This window comes from Silurus aristotelis, assembly GCF_946808225.1.
Source record: "Silurus aristotelis genome assembly, chromosome: 6".
In the NCBI taxonomy this organism is placed as follows: Eukaryota; Metazoa; Chordata; class Actinopteri; order Siluriformes; family Siluridae; genus Silurus; species Silurus aristotelis.
In genome coordinates this window covers 519,865-532,364 of record NC_139579.1, presented here as the reverse complement: position 1 = coordinate 532,364, position 12,500 = coordinate 519,865, and the positions used below count along the sequence as shown (strand labels likewise).

The 12,500-nt window shown below is 41.3% G+C and overlaps 2 protein-coding genes across 5 annotated transcripts in view; both read left to right on the top strand.

Annotated features, from left to right (window-relative positions):
* Positions 1–1,703, top strand: part of pde6hb (phosphodiesterase 6H, cGMP-specific, cone, gamma, paralog b) — a 3,460-nt gene extending 1,757 nt beyond the window's left edge. The window contains exons 2-4 of the mRNA XM_083543506.1: positions 847–999; positions 1,157–1,197; positions 1,489–1,703. Coding sequence (XP_083399632.1) covers positions 854–999; positions 1,157–1,197; positions 1,489–1,565 — 264 coding nt within the window. The 5' untranslated portion in view covers positions 847–853 and the 3' untranslated portion in view covers positions 1,566–1,703. The remainder of the gene's footprint in view (positions 1–846; positions 1,000–1,156; positions 1,198–1,488) is intronic.
* Positions 1,704–5,921: 4,218 nt separating this feature from the next.
* The window catches only part of cd9r (CD9 molecule related), a 7,697-nt gene continuing 1,118 nt past the window's right edge, over positions 5,922–12,500 (top strand). Inside the window, exons 1-9 of one of the 4 annotated variants that reach the window (XM_083544160.1) lie at positions 5,922–6,038; positions 8,788–8,878; positions 8,970–9,060; positions 9,473–9,570; positions 9,983–10,057; positions 10,168–10,269; positions 10,465–10,569; positions 11,334–11,411; positions 12,159–12,500. The exon at positions 12,159–12,500 is cut by the window's right edge and continues 127 nt beyond it. In XM_083544160.1, coding sequence (XP_083400286.1) covers positions 8,813–8,878; positions 8,970–9,060; positions 9,473–9,570; positions 9,983–10,057; positions 10,168–10,269; positions 10,465–10,569; positions 11,334–11,411; positions 12,159–12,239 — 696 coding nt within the window. In that variant the 5' untranslated portion in view covers positions 5,922–6,038; positions 8,788–8,812 and the 3' untranslated portion in view covers positions 12,240–12,500. Of the gene's footprint in view, positions 6,039–8,787; positions 8,879–8,969; positions 9,061–9,472; positions 9,571–9,982; positions 10,058–10,167; positions 10,270–10,464; positions 10,570–11,333; positions 11,412–11,767 lie in introns of all 4 variants that reach the window. The other 3 variants (XM_083544158.1, XM_083544159.1, XM_083544161.1) reach the window with 3 other exon arrangements.

The window sequence follows — 12,500 nt, the reverse complement described above, 5'->3', positions numbered from 1 at the left end:
TTGTGAGAAAGACCTGAGAACCCAAACCTCATAGAGCATTCAAATCAGGTGCATCATGCTGACCAATGTTTGGATTTGTTCTCAGCAGTGTAGGAAGTGAAACTCTCGTGGTTATGATAAAAAAAAATACTTTCCATACTTACAGGACTGTACATAAGAGGCTAATCATGGAAGCTGATCTCGCATGATGTCTTTCTGGGAAGCCATAGTGGCTAAACAGTTTGTTTTCAAAAACCTACTTAAAATGCAGCTGGATGAGAACCTCAGCACATTAGCATACTTTATAATCATCAATCTGGCAACATTTGACCTTTTAGTTTGGATTAATCAAGATTGTGGGATTGGTTGAAGGAGTGAAGGATTTGGTCATGATTTAAATATGCAGAGATGGAGAGGCTGAGGAGGCCTACATGCCACATGGAGAGCTTTTAGCAGCACTTTGCTCAGCAGCAGGTCTCTGCATTTTACTGTAACTGACTGAAATGTGGTTTCAAAGTAAAAAAAAAACAGGATGTGAAGGTTCCTCAGGAAGATCTAGAGCCGGCCCAGAGTAATCTTTAGTAATCCAGTAAATGACATCTGCTGCCTACTTCAATCAGCCTACACACACACACACACACACACACACACACACACACACACACACACACACACACACACACACACACACACACACACACACACAGAAATCTTAATTCTTAGAGTAGTGTGTAATCCAGATTAGTATTTAACTTACACTGAAGGTCAGGCAGCAGGAGATATAAAAACATCTCTCTCTCTCTCTCTCTCTCTCTCTCTCTCTCTCTCTCTCTCTCTCTCTCTCTCTCTCTTCTCTCTCTCTCTCAGGATCAGGATGAACTCTGCACCCCCTGCAGGAAGTGCATTATCAGCTCCAGCAGGCGGAGTCGGCCCAACCACGCCGAAGAAAGGGCCGCCCAAATTCAAACAGAGACAAACACGCACATTTAAGAGCAAGGCACCTAAACCTGGCCAGAAAGGGTACGTTTTACACACACACACACACACACACACACACACACACACACACACACACACACACACACACACACACACACACACACACACACACACACACACTTGAAATTGCCATTCTAGATTAATGTGTGTTTGCTAACTGCAACTTCTGTTTTATTAGGTTTGGTGATGACATTCCAGGAATGGAAGGGCTCGGCACAGGTATGTATTGTCAGTTATGTCCCACACACACACACACACACACACACACACACACACACACACACACACACACACACACACACTGTACAAACTGGTTTTAACAGCCCACTCTTTTTCTCTCCATTTACCTTTTTTATTTCCTCTCACTTTTTCCCATCACCCTTTATTTTGCCCCACTTTTCTTTTCTTTGCCCTTTTAATTTTTTTTTATTAAAAATGACCCCCATCCTGATTCCCCACTTTTCTCCACCTATCTTCTCTTCCCCCCCTCTCTGCTGCCCCCCCACTCAGATTTCACGGTGGTGTGCCCCTGGGAGGCCTTCGGAGACATGGAGCTCAGCGACCTCGCCAAATACGGCATAATTTAAATCCCGCCTCTTTTTTCTTCTCTCTGCCTTTCTCTCTGGCCCTTTTCCTAAAAGATGCCACGCCCCCTTTCTGAATAAAAAAGACTTTTATTGATTTAATGTATGAATATATTAGAGTCTTTGTTTTAGTATTATTATTATTATTATTATCATTATTATTATTTTATACTCTCACTTATGATCATTTATAATTCATGATGTTGCAAGTCAATGTGCTCATGTAAATAATGTAGTCTAAATATTCTGTTCTCCATTAACCTCCACTGTCCACTTCCACAATCCACCTCCAATATCCACCTCCACAGTCCACCTCCACTGTCCACCTCCAATATCCACTTCCACTGTCCACCTCCACGATCCACCTCCACAATCCACCTCCAATATCCATCTCCACAATTCGTCTCCATTGTCCACCTCCACTGTCCATCCCCAATATTTATCTCCAATACCCACCTCCACTGTCCACCTTCACAATTCAACTGTACTGTCCACCTATCCTGTCCACCTCCAAATCCATTTCCACTGTTCATCCCCAATGTCCACCTCCACTGTCCGTCCCCAATGTTCATCTCCAATGTCCACCTTACAATTTATACCCATTGTCCATCCCCAATGTCCTTCACCACTGTACAACTTAACTGTCAGTCCACTGTCCATCCCCAATCTACAACTCCATTGTCCATCCCCAATGTTCATCCTCACTAACGCAGAAGTAATGTGAATGTCTGTGTGGAATTAATTGGAGTAGAATGCAGGAATATTTGTATTTTCAATAAAATTGTCTTGTTTCCTTCTTGTCCTTGGTCTTGTTCATCTTCTTCTGGCTAAAGTCTATAATATGCAGAAGTTGTCAAAGTTGAAACACTAATTGAGGAGGAAGATTGAGAGGGAAAATTTTGACCAAAAAGTCCTGCAAATGCTCCTCACCCTGCTGGCGGTTTGTTCATCTGGATCTTTTTTTTCTACAGTCAGAAGATCACCGCTGTTACTCTACAGAACAGACTGAGTCACTGTTTTGTGGCTTACAAGGAAAAAAGCACCTACTGGAAAAATAACCAAATTAGTTAACAATGAGATCATTACATTGCACACATACACACACACACACACACACACACACACACACACGCGCGCACACACACACGCGCGCACACAAGTTCCCTCACTCAGAAAGCAGAGGCGGCGGGGGTTTTGGGGGGGGGGGGGGTTAGAACGTCTGTGAGTTAAAGCTGAATAAAGAAACCAACAGAGATATGATGTAAAAGGGTGAAATCACAATGACTAAAAAGATCAAATTAATAAGTGCATGTAGCAACAAAAGTAACAAGTTTATGAATGTTATCTCTGTGAAGCTCAACACACTCTGTAACAGTCAGTTCAGAAAGTACGAATGAAGTATGACATAGTTACTAACATAACCAAGCAGAACAATACAGTTAAACATATACCAATAGACAAGTGAAGTTAAAGAATATCAGTTTGATTCAATGACAGTGTAAAAATAAACAGCATTATAAAGAGAATCAAAGCAGAAGACTTCCACACTGCAGATGAAGCTGTACCTGAGGGAGTGAAGGTTTTATACAAATACTTATTAATTATAACAGAGAAAGGCTGAAAATAAGGGTAATGGAGGTGAACAGGAAACTTAACTATGGAATCACAGGAAGGGGTGGAGAAGCGAGTTTCAGAGAGATGGGGAAGTGGACAATACAAGAAAAAGAAGGTGAAAAGAAATAAGGGGAAGAATGAAAAGAAATAAAGGTGTCATGTGACCCCAGGGTATAAATATGAATGTGTGTGTGTGTGTGTGTGTGTGTGTGTGTGTGTGTGTGTGCTTGATCATTTTGATGTGATTGAGTGACCAGCTTCTATGAGCGATTTAATTGTATTATTATTATTAAGAGTGTTATATTGGGAATCAACTGCAACAAAGAATCCACCCGTGATTTGTCTGCTCAGAGACGGGTTCTGAGTTCCAACACTATCTATTTCAAGATTCCTGATGTTGCAAACAAGAGCAAAATGTGTTTAAACACCAGATAAGGCTCTTGTGAAGAACCTGATTTACTTGATGAGGAACAGTTGACTGATTTAGAGTCTGATGAAGCAAGCTTTGCACAATGCTCAGATAATCTTTCAGCGAAAGTTCCGGTTAACGAGTGTCAGAAACCCAAAGAATATCAAATGTCGCAGCATCAGGCAGTGGATCAGACAGTTTCATTCTTTCAAATGCAGTCACTAGTACACCTACAAGCAAACACCTCTTGGAAATAGAAGAGGCAGTTGGTGGAAGTGATTTACATGGAGATATTGAGGAATCCTTAATGGTAGATAAAGTGGCTATAGCTGATGAGTGTCTGTAATTTCTTCTGTAAGTTCTTGTTACATCTGTGGAAAACCACAGTCAAAGTCTCTCGCTATTTGAAAAAACACATATGGCAGAAGTTGAGGTTGCAAAAGCAATGTCATTGCCAAAGAACTCAAAAGAAGGTAAAGTACTGCTGGAGAAACTTAGAAACAGGGACATCTATCAGCATAATTTTAATGTGGTAAAGAAAGGAACTGGGATGCTTAAAGTAAGAAGAGTTTACGCATTGCATAGCACCTAGTACAGCGAAAAGTGATGTTTGTTTGTAAAAATCTATGGCAGCATGTAAGAACATGTTCTTTAAACCCAGGAACATGTTCCTGAACCCTAACCCTAACCCTAGAATCTCAGTGAACACCAGGGTAGGACCAGGGTTTTGGGTTTGGCAGCCATTGCAGAGTCTACATTCCCACAACAGATATCTCCAGGGGTATGGAAGCTCCTAAGCTTAATGAAGCAAGATGAGGTTGCCTCTTCATTATGGAATGACTTTTGCATCCTTCAATTAGCACAGTCTTTTTTTAATAAACATGGAAATGACACCACCAAGCATAAATATATCCGTCAGAAGCTTCGTGAAATCTGAAGATTTTTCACCAGCTCTGCGCAGTGAGTCTTGCATGCACAACCTTGAGGAAGCTGTAAAACCTGCCAACTTTCCAAATGTTGTTCAAGCTGTCAAGACTGTGTCTGGCTATGACGAAGAAAGGAACTGTTACCAAACTCCAAGCCTAGCATTAAAATTGGGGCAAACTTTACAAAAGGTTTGTGAGTTCTTGTATTGTAGAGCTTTAATGGCAGAGGATAAAGAGCTAATCAAGTCAACCCAGAAATGTAAAAATCTGTATACCATACAGTGGTCAGAGCTCATTTCCCACACTAGGTGAAGCAAAATTTACCAACCCAATGACTCTGCCATTTACTCATGATGTTCTTCACAAACACCTTGAGACAACTGCAGAGACGTCATTTGGAAACATGAGCAAAGCGCCATCACCACACAGTTATGCAGAGCTTGCGAAAACCAAACTTGTAAGAATAATTCTATTTCTCCATTACAAGTGATGGAGAAGTATCAGAAATGCTAGTAAAAAGCTTCCAGGACAGAGATAATGCTGTTCTTCAGAAACAGAAACTTTGCAGCCACTTCAGCAGAGTTTAGATAAGAGAAAAAAATACATGGTGGATGCACTGAAACTTTTCCTCAGTAAAAGAAAGGAATGTGTGTTAGTGAATAAAAACTGCTTCTTTTTTCTGCCATTACAGGAACCATTACAGGAACCAGAAATACTACATCTCAGTTTGGTGCTCAAAATCCAGAACATCTTAGATCAGCTGCAATCAAACCTTTTTTCTGAGGGCCACATAGTAGTTGGTGTATTGTTAAACCAGTGTCCAGATAAAGCTGGTATGTCCTTACAAACACTACTTTTGTCGGGGGGAGGACATTTGTGTAGAGGAATTCTGTTTTATTTATTTATTTATTTATTTATTTATTTATTTATTTATTTATTTATTTATTTATTTATTCACCATAGCACAAGGAAAAAGATGAGTTCCTTTAAACCATGCTACAACTTGTTTGCCAGACCAAGTCCACTTAATACATAAAAACTAGTGTGTGTGTGTGTGTGTGTGTGTGTGTGTGTGTGTGTGTGTGTGTGTGTGTGTGTGTGTGTAAGGAGATAAGCTGTAATAGCAGTGTAGCAGGGGGCAGTATTAATAATGACTGTATAGTAATTATATGAATGATGTTGGAATGTGTGAGGAACACCGCGGCACACACACACACACACACACACACACACACACACACACACACACACATTGTGAATCCCAAACCAACTAAAACCTGCTTTTTCTTCTTTAAGGACAGTTTCACTTCTGAGATCGCTTTCATTTTCCTCTGAAACACTCCTTCACCCCACCCCACCAGACATGACCAATCACAGTGTGTGTGTGTGTGTGTGTGTGTGTGTGTGTGTGTTTCTGAACAGATCACACACTCTGCAGCTGCAGTAAAGAGCACACAGAGATAAAAAAAAAAACAGTCGCACGCGAGCGCATACATTAGCAGAGCAAAACTCCAGACTTTCAGGTCGGTAAGTAACAGAGCGCACGCGACTCAACCGGGTTCATGTGTAAAGGCGACGTGTGTGTGTGTGTGTGTGTGTGTGTTTTCAGCTAACAGCGACGTTAAAAGCTTCAACAAAAGGGGCCATGTCCCAGAGTAGTGAAGGATAAAGTGTGTCTCCAGGGAGGATTAGGACACAACCGCCTCTGAACATCTGCACTGTGGAGACACGGTTTGAAACACGGCCCATTACCTGGTGCTGAGAGGGGGGAGGAGGGGGGGGGGGTGAGAGAACGATGGGGAAAGAAAGAATGGGTGAGAGAAGGGAAGAGAGAAAATGAGTGAGAGAGGGAAAGAAAGAGAATGGGACAAAGAATGAAAGATGGAGTGAGAGAAATATGAGAGAGAGAATGAGGGCGAAGGAAACGGGGAGAGATGATGAGAGATATGAAGGCAGAGAGAGAGAGAGAGAGAGAGAGAGAGAGAGAGAGAGAGAGAGAGAAGAAAAATAAACAGATAGAGAAAAGAGAATGGGGGAGAGAGAGGGAGAAAAAAGAATGAAAGAGATTGAAAGGGAGAGAGAGAAGCAGGAAGAGAGCATAGAAATATATATATCTATATCTATATCTATATATATATATATATATATATATATATATATATATATATATAGAGAGAGAGAGAGAGAGAGAGAGAGAGAGAGAGAGAGAAGTAGAAGTCTAGTTGCAGTAGACGTCAGAAAGTGATGATTGTATCCACCATGAGGAGCAGAACAGAAACTGATCTGAGTCTATTTCCTGTAAACACAGAACCATACAGAACATAGGGAAGGTGATGTCAGGTGAAGAAACGTCACCATTAAGAGAATGTTAACCCAATAACAGTGGGGGGTAGTTAACAACTCTGGTGGTCAGTTTTTGGTTTTTAACAACTCTGGTGGTCAGGGATTGGTTTTTTAGCCCTCTGGTGGTCAGTGATTGGTTTTTAAGAACTCTGGTGGTCAGTGATTGGTTTTTAAGAACTCTGGTGGTCAGTGATTGGTTTTTAAGAACTCTGGTGAACTCTGGTGTGTAATGGAAAGTTTTAAGGTATGATTTTTAAAAACAACCAGAAGGTACTGCAGAATCTTTAATCTCTCACTTCACATTTCATTTCTTCCCACAAATTCACACACAAAGTTTTACTGCTTTGTCATTGTGCATTGCTCAGTTCGGTGATGTGTTCAGCAGGTTCTGTTCAGCAGGTTGCAGCATGTTTTCTCTACAAAACATTTCAGACAAAACAATTGAAGGTTCTTATAACTGCAAATGTTACATCAGGGTTACAGGAAGGCTGAACCCAAAACATTCCAAAACAAAAAGACAGAATGTGTTTCTGAGCAAGCTTTTGTAGAATCGAACACTTATATTTATGGAGGAAATAACGGACGAGGGAAGACGTATTTACTGCCAAGTTTTGTTCTTTTGGTGTTTGATTAGGAATTACTTACTCATTACTGAAGTATTAAACCCACTCGTATTCATCACCTCTGCAGGCTAGAAAAGTTGACCGTAAAACACTGCTTTCAATAACCACACATTTTGGTGGTTTAGGTTCAGACCAAGGTGGAGTTTATTCTTTACAATGTTTTCGATTAATCTGGAAGTCTAATTTTGGATTCTTTTTTGCTGTCTGAAAAAGTGTTTTTAGATTTCTGCTGGAGTGGAAAAGAGGAAGGGAGAATGACATTTGTACATATCATTCTACCCGGGTGTCAGGTACTGCCCACGGCGATCAGAACGATGGATCTGGTAGTCAAATCTAGTTTAGGATTAGCTCAGAAGGAAGACGAGCACCTTTCAGTCTTATTTAAATATTAAAATGTATTTTAATATTAATATAGCTGCTATATCGGAAGTGAGAATGCTAAATGTAGCTCTAAATGGATAAAAAGTATAAATGATTGTCACATTACGGATATATCAGAGAAATCTAAATAACGGAAGGATGCATGCAGATGAAAGAATGATTTTGACTGTGGAGCTGCTGAGTGTTTTGCTACGTTGTTGTTGTCAGGGATGGAAACACCCTCCTCCTCTGGTTTTGTTCTGTTGCGTGTACGAGCATTCGTGTGGTTTCCATCCTATTTGCGCAAGCTGTGGTTAGATTGGTTTAGAAGGAAGGGTACAATGTATTCACTCAGATCTGATTTAACATCTTCTTTTTGAAATATTGTTCCACGTGAGTTCCACGTGAAGATTCTGAGTTTGTTGGTTTATCTGCAGTGCAGGAACTGAAAAAAAGTTGAAACAGTCCACAGATGTGTCTATCACTCAGGAAACTACCATGGACCCACTTGTGGGGTTTCTCAAGCTAGCTTGTTCTTTGTGTTTTTTTTGAAGGTGTGCTGCTTTGACTTTATGGTTTAGAAAAGGGAATATTCAGTGATGTATTTAACAAAAATATAGTTTTTTCAACCCATTTTTATGTGCACAGTTTATCCATTTTCATAGGAGCTGAATGAAGTTTCTATTGTTTCATTACCAAGAAAAGTTCTTGCTTTAAACTGGTTCCAGAACCTGGTTTAGGGTGGAGCAGAAATGAGTGTCACTGATTCCTCATCTGATGCCCAGTCTGCCCCTCACTAAATGTTTCTATTAGTGTTATATTTGTGTAGTTAGTGATAGATATTGTTTTGATAAACGTGTTTGCAGCTTAAAATAGCATAAAATTCAGTGCTGATTAAACTGTAATAAAGTCTTAATGAGTGATGCTGATTATGTGTCCTCTGCCCTCAGGTGTGTGACAGCAGCTGTAATCATCATGGCGTTAAGTGGATGTGGACAGATCTGCAAATGGATCGTCATCCTGTTCAACATCCTCTTCAGTGTAAGCAACTTATTAATATTCATATTCCTAATGATGAAAAATGATCTTTAAAGGGTTTAAAGGTTTAACTCTGTCTCTTCCCTTCTCTCAGTTGCTGGGTCTAGGGCTGTTAGCAGGAGCATTGTATCTGCGCTTAAGTGCCGACATTCCCGGGAACCTGCAGACAAACCATTTCATCTTCAGTACGTTCTCTTCCTTATTAAATCCCACATCTATATATACTACATGGCCAGACTATGGTGGACACCTGAGCATCAGAGTGCTGTGTTTCTTTTTTATCATTACATTCCCCATTTCATCTCCATTTTCTCTCATAATAAGCTTCAATTTTCTAGGAAGATGTTCCACTAGATTTTGGAGTGTGCTTGTGGAGATTCATTCAGCCACTTAGTGAAGTGGGGCTAACAGTCTGTGTCAGAAGCATGTATGGGTGGAAAAGTCATGTGTCCAAATATTTTGTCCATCCATCCATCCATCCATCCATCCATCCATCCATCCATCCATCCATCCATCCATCCATCCATCCATCCATCCATCCATCCATCCATCCATCCATCCATCCATCCATCTAACCCTTTCTAATCGATCTCTTAGTGCTGGGGTTGTGCATTGCCATTGCTGTGGTGATTCTCATCACTGCTGTGGTTGGAGATTGCGGTTCTTGGAGCGAAAATAAATCTACGCTCAGTGTGGTGAGAAACACACACACACACACACACACACACACACACACACGAGCGTGTATACTCCTTAAGCTAAAAGATAAGAGGTGATGAACCCGGGGTCATTTCCACTGCTCAGGGTGAAAACACAGCATTAATCTCACCAGCAGTTCGGCAGTATTTCCATAACTGTGTAAAACAGAAATAACGTCTGAACTGGACAGTAAAACACAAATCCACCATCACTTTTATTGTTTAAAATGTAAACGAAGTCTAACTTTTGGCTAAATACAGAAATTACCAATGAATTCCGGATAAAATTCCCACCGTTTCTTTTTTTACCTGCGGAGAACTTCCTGTTGGCCGGGACTCTCTGGATGGTGTCATGACATCCCTCATCATAGAATTTACCTTATTTTCTCGTGCATGTCTCCCCCTGCAGTACTGTTCACTGCTGTTCCTGCTCGCTGCAGCGTCCGCCATCGGAGGGGGCGTGGCCTTCGTTAATAACAAAGAGGTACCTGAGCTTCAGCGTAACATCATTAAAGCTGCTCTTGTTTGTTTAGCTGGAGGCTGAGTGTGTGTGTGTGTGTGTGTGTGTGTGTGTGTGTGTGTGTTTCAATTCAGTTCTCAAGCCACGTTGCAGAGTTTTACGCCACCATCTACGCCCAGTACATCATCAAAGGAGACATTATCCGAGCCTTCCTCCTCAAACTGTTTCACAATGCTGTATGACTTACACACACACACACACACACACACACACACACACACACACACACACACAAACACACACACACACACATGTATATACAAGTATATTTAATAGCCGATAATCTAACTTGCCTGTGTGTGTGTGTGTGTGTGTGTGTGTGTGTGTGTGTGTGTGTGCGTGTGTGTGTGTGTGTGTGCACATGTCAACAGTTTGACTGTTGTGGCCTGGGAGGAACCATGGAGACCATCATGGGTAACACCAACATCTGTCCACAGCAGACCTCCATACTAGGAATTCCTATCTCCACTTCTTCTGTAAGCCCCACCCACTGAATATCTGTGTTCTCTTGGCTAGTCAGGGTTTTCTATCATTTTATTTTTCATTTTCATTTTACACAACTGCATTAAGTAGCCATTTGATCCGAAACCAGCTTTGGTTTCGGATACCTTGGTTCTGAGGTACTCATTAGCTAAATGAGGCTCTGAAGTGAGTTGATATTTCTTAGCTGAATGAGGTTATGCTTCTGAGGAACGTAAGCTAGTCATTTTTTTGATTCTCTTTTCGTCAGACAGTGTTGCTGGATAAATACTAATATTTGGTCGATACCAATAAAGTATCCAGTCCCAGTCATTCCTCCCACTCACCACCAGAGTGCACCACCCCTTTCAAGAATGTTTCACTTTGGACTACAGTTTCCAGAAGCCCCTGTCTGGGAACCAATATCCAACTCTTCCTTGTTCCCAGCAGGAAGACTATAAATGGGACACAGTCTTAACTACAGCTTGCTGTGTATTGACTGAGTAACGGGTTGTTTGTTTTGTTGATGCCAGCCTGTAGTTCCACGTTCCGTGTGCATATTTTCACGGTTTTGACCTAGGACCGTTTAGCTTGTTTAGGATTGCTGCCTGCCATGCCCATTACCTGTTCTCTGTCTTACCCTTTTGTCTTCCCTTGGATAATTCTGATTGCTGTTGTTGACCCTGCCTGTTTAGACTACTCTCTTTAATAAAGTTAGCATTTGGATCCTCCTCTGTCTCCACGCCTGTCAAACCCATTGTTACAATTCCTCTGTGTGCAGAGTTGCCTGTCTCTGATTACAAGTGGCTTGCAGGCCTCTTCAGTTCTGACCTTTTTCCTGGTGATTGCTGGCATTCTGGTGAGTAGTAATAATAATAATAATCCTCAAGCAGAACAAATCAGAACTGACATTATTTCATCTTTAGAACATGATTGACAGGATCATCCTGAATTAGAGTCAGGTTTAAGGTTTAGTCAGAATTGAGATTAGGATTAATTGGAGTAAGGATTAGGTTTAGTCAGGGTTGGGATTTGGGTTTAGTTTACATTAGAATACGGTTTAATTTTTAAATTAGTGTCTGGTTTAAGGGGGTAAGACATTTAGACTGTACAATCACACTGTCTCTCTGTGTCTCTCTCTCTGTCTCTCTCTTTCTGTCTTCTTCACCTGTGACCTCTGTCTGTCTGTCTGTCCCTGTTTCTTGCGTTGTGTAGATCGCAGTTACTGTGTGTGCTGGTTTTATTTGCCAGCAGCTGTCCCGCCCTGTCCCCACTTCTCCCCCCTACATCCCTCTCTCCACCAGTCCCTGTTCTCCCTCCTCCTTTACCATCTGCTCCACTGTCCCTTCTTTCTCTCCTCCATCCTACACCACTGTGGCTGAACAAGTCTGATCTGTCTCAAAGCAGACAAGTCTTTCCTCTGTACTTCCCTTCTGTTTGAGATGATGTTTAGAGCGGGATTAGTGGAATTTTCTTCTTTTTTTATTCACTAAACTTTGATCTTCTGGGTTTTTTCTTCTGGTTTTCACCTCTCTCTCTCTCTCTCTCTCTCTCTCTCTCTCTCTCTCTCTCTCTCTCTCTCTCTCTCTTCCCATTTTTCTGCTAGTTCCTGGTGTTGGTCTGCAGTGTTATGTTGGCCTACAGCATAAAGAACAGCGTTCTCTATTCACCACCATTGTACTACTGATCTACCAAAGCTCAACGGCTCAACACACCATCCTTCTGTCCTCCACCTAATACTTGGATTTTATCCAGTTGGTGTCTTCCTTTCCTTCAAACATCCACCCAATCTCCTGCTAATACTTCCTCCTTTCACCTCTCAGTCTTCTCCTGGCTTTTGCCATTCCTACATCTGATTTTCTCCTGTCTTTATCTTCCCCACTCAGTCTTTTCATATCCGTCTTTTATCAATAATATCCTTCAATCTCTTCTCAAATCCTCCTCTCCT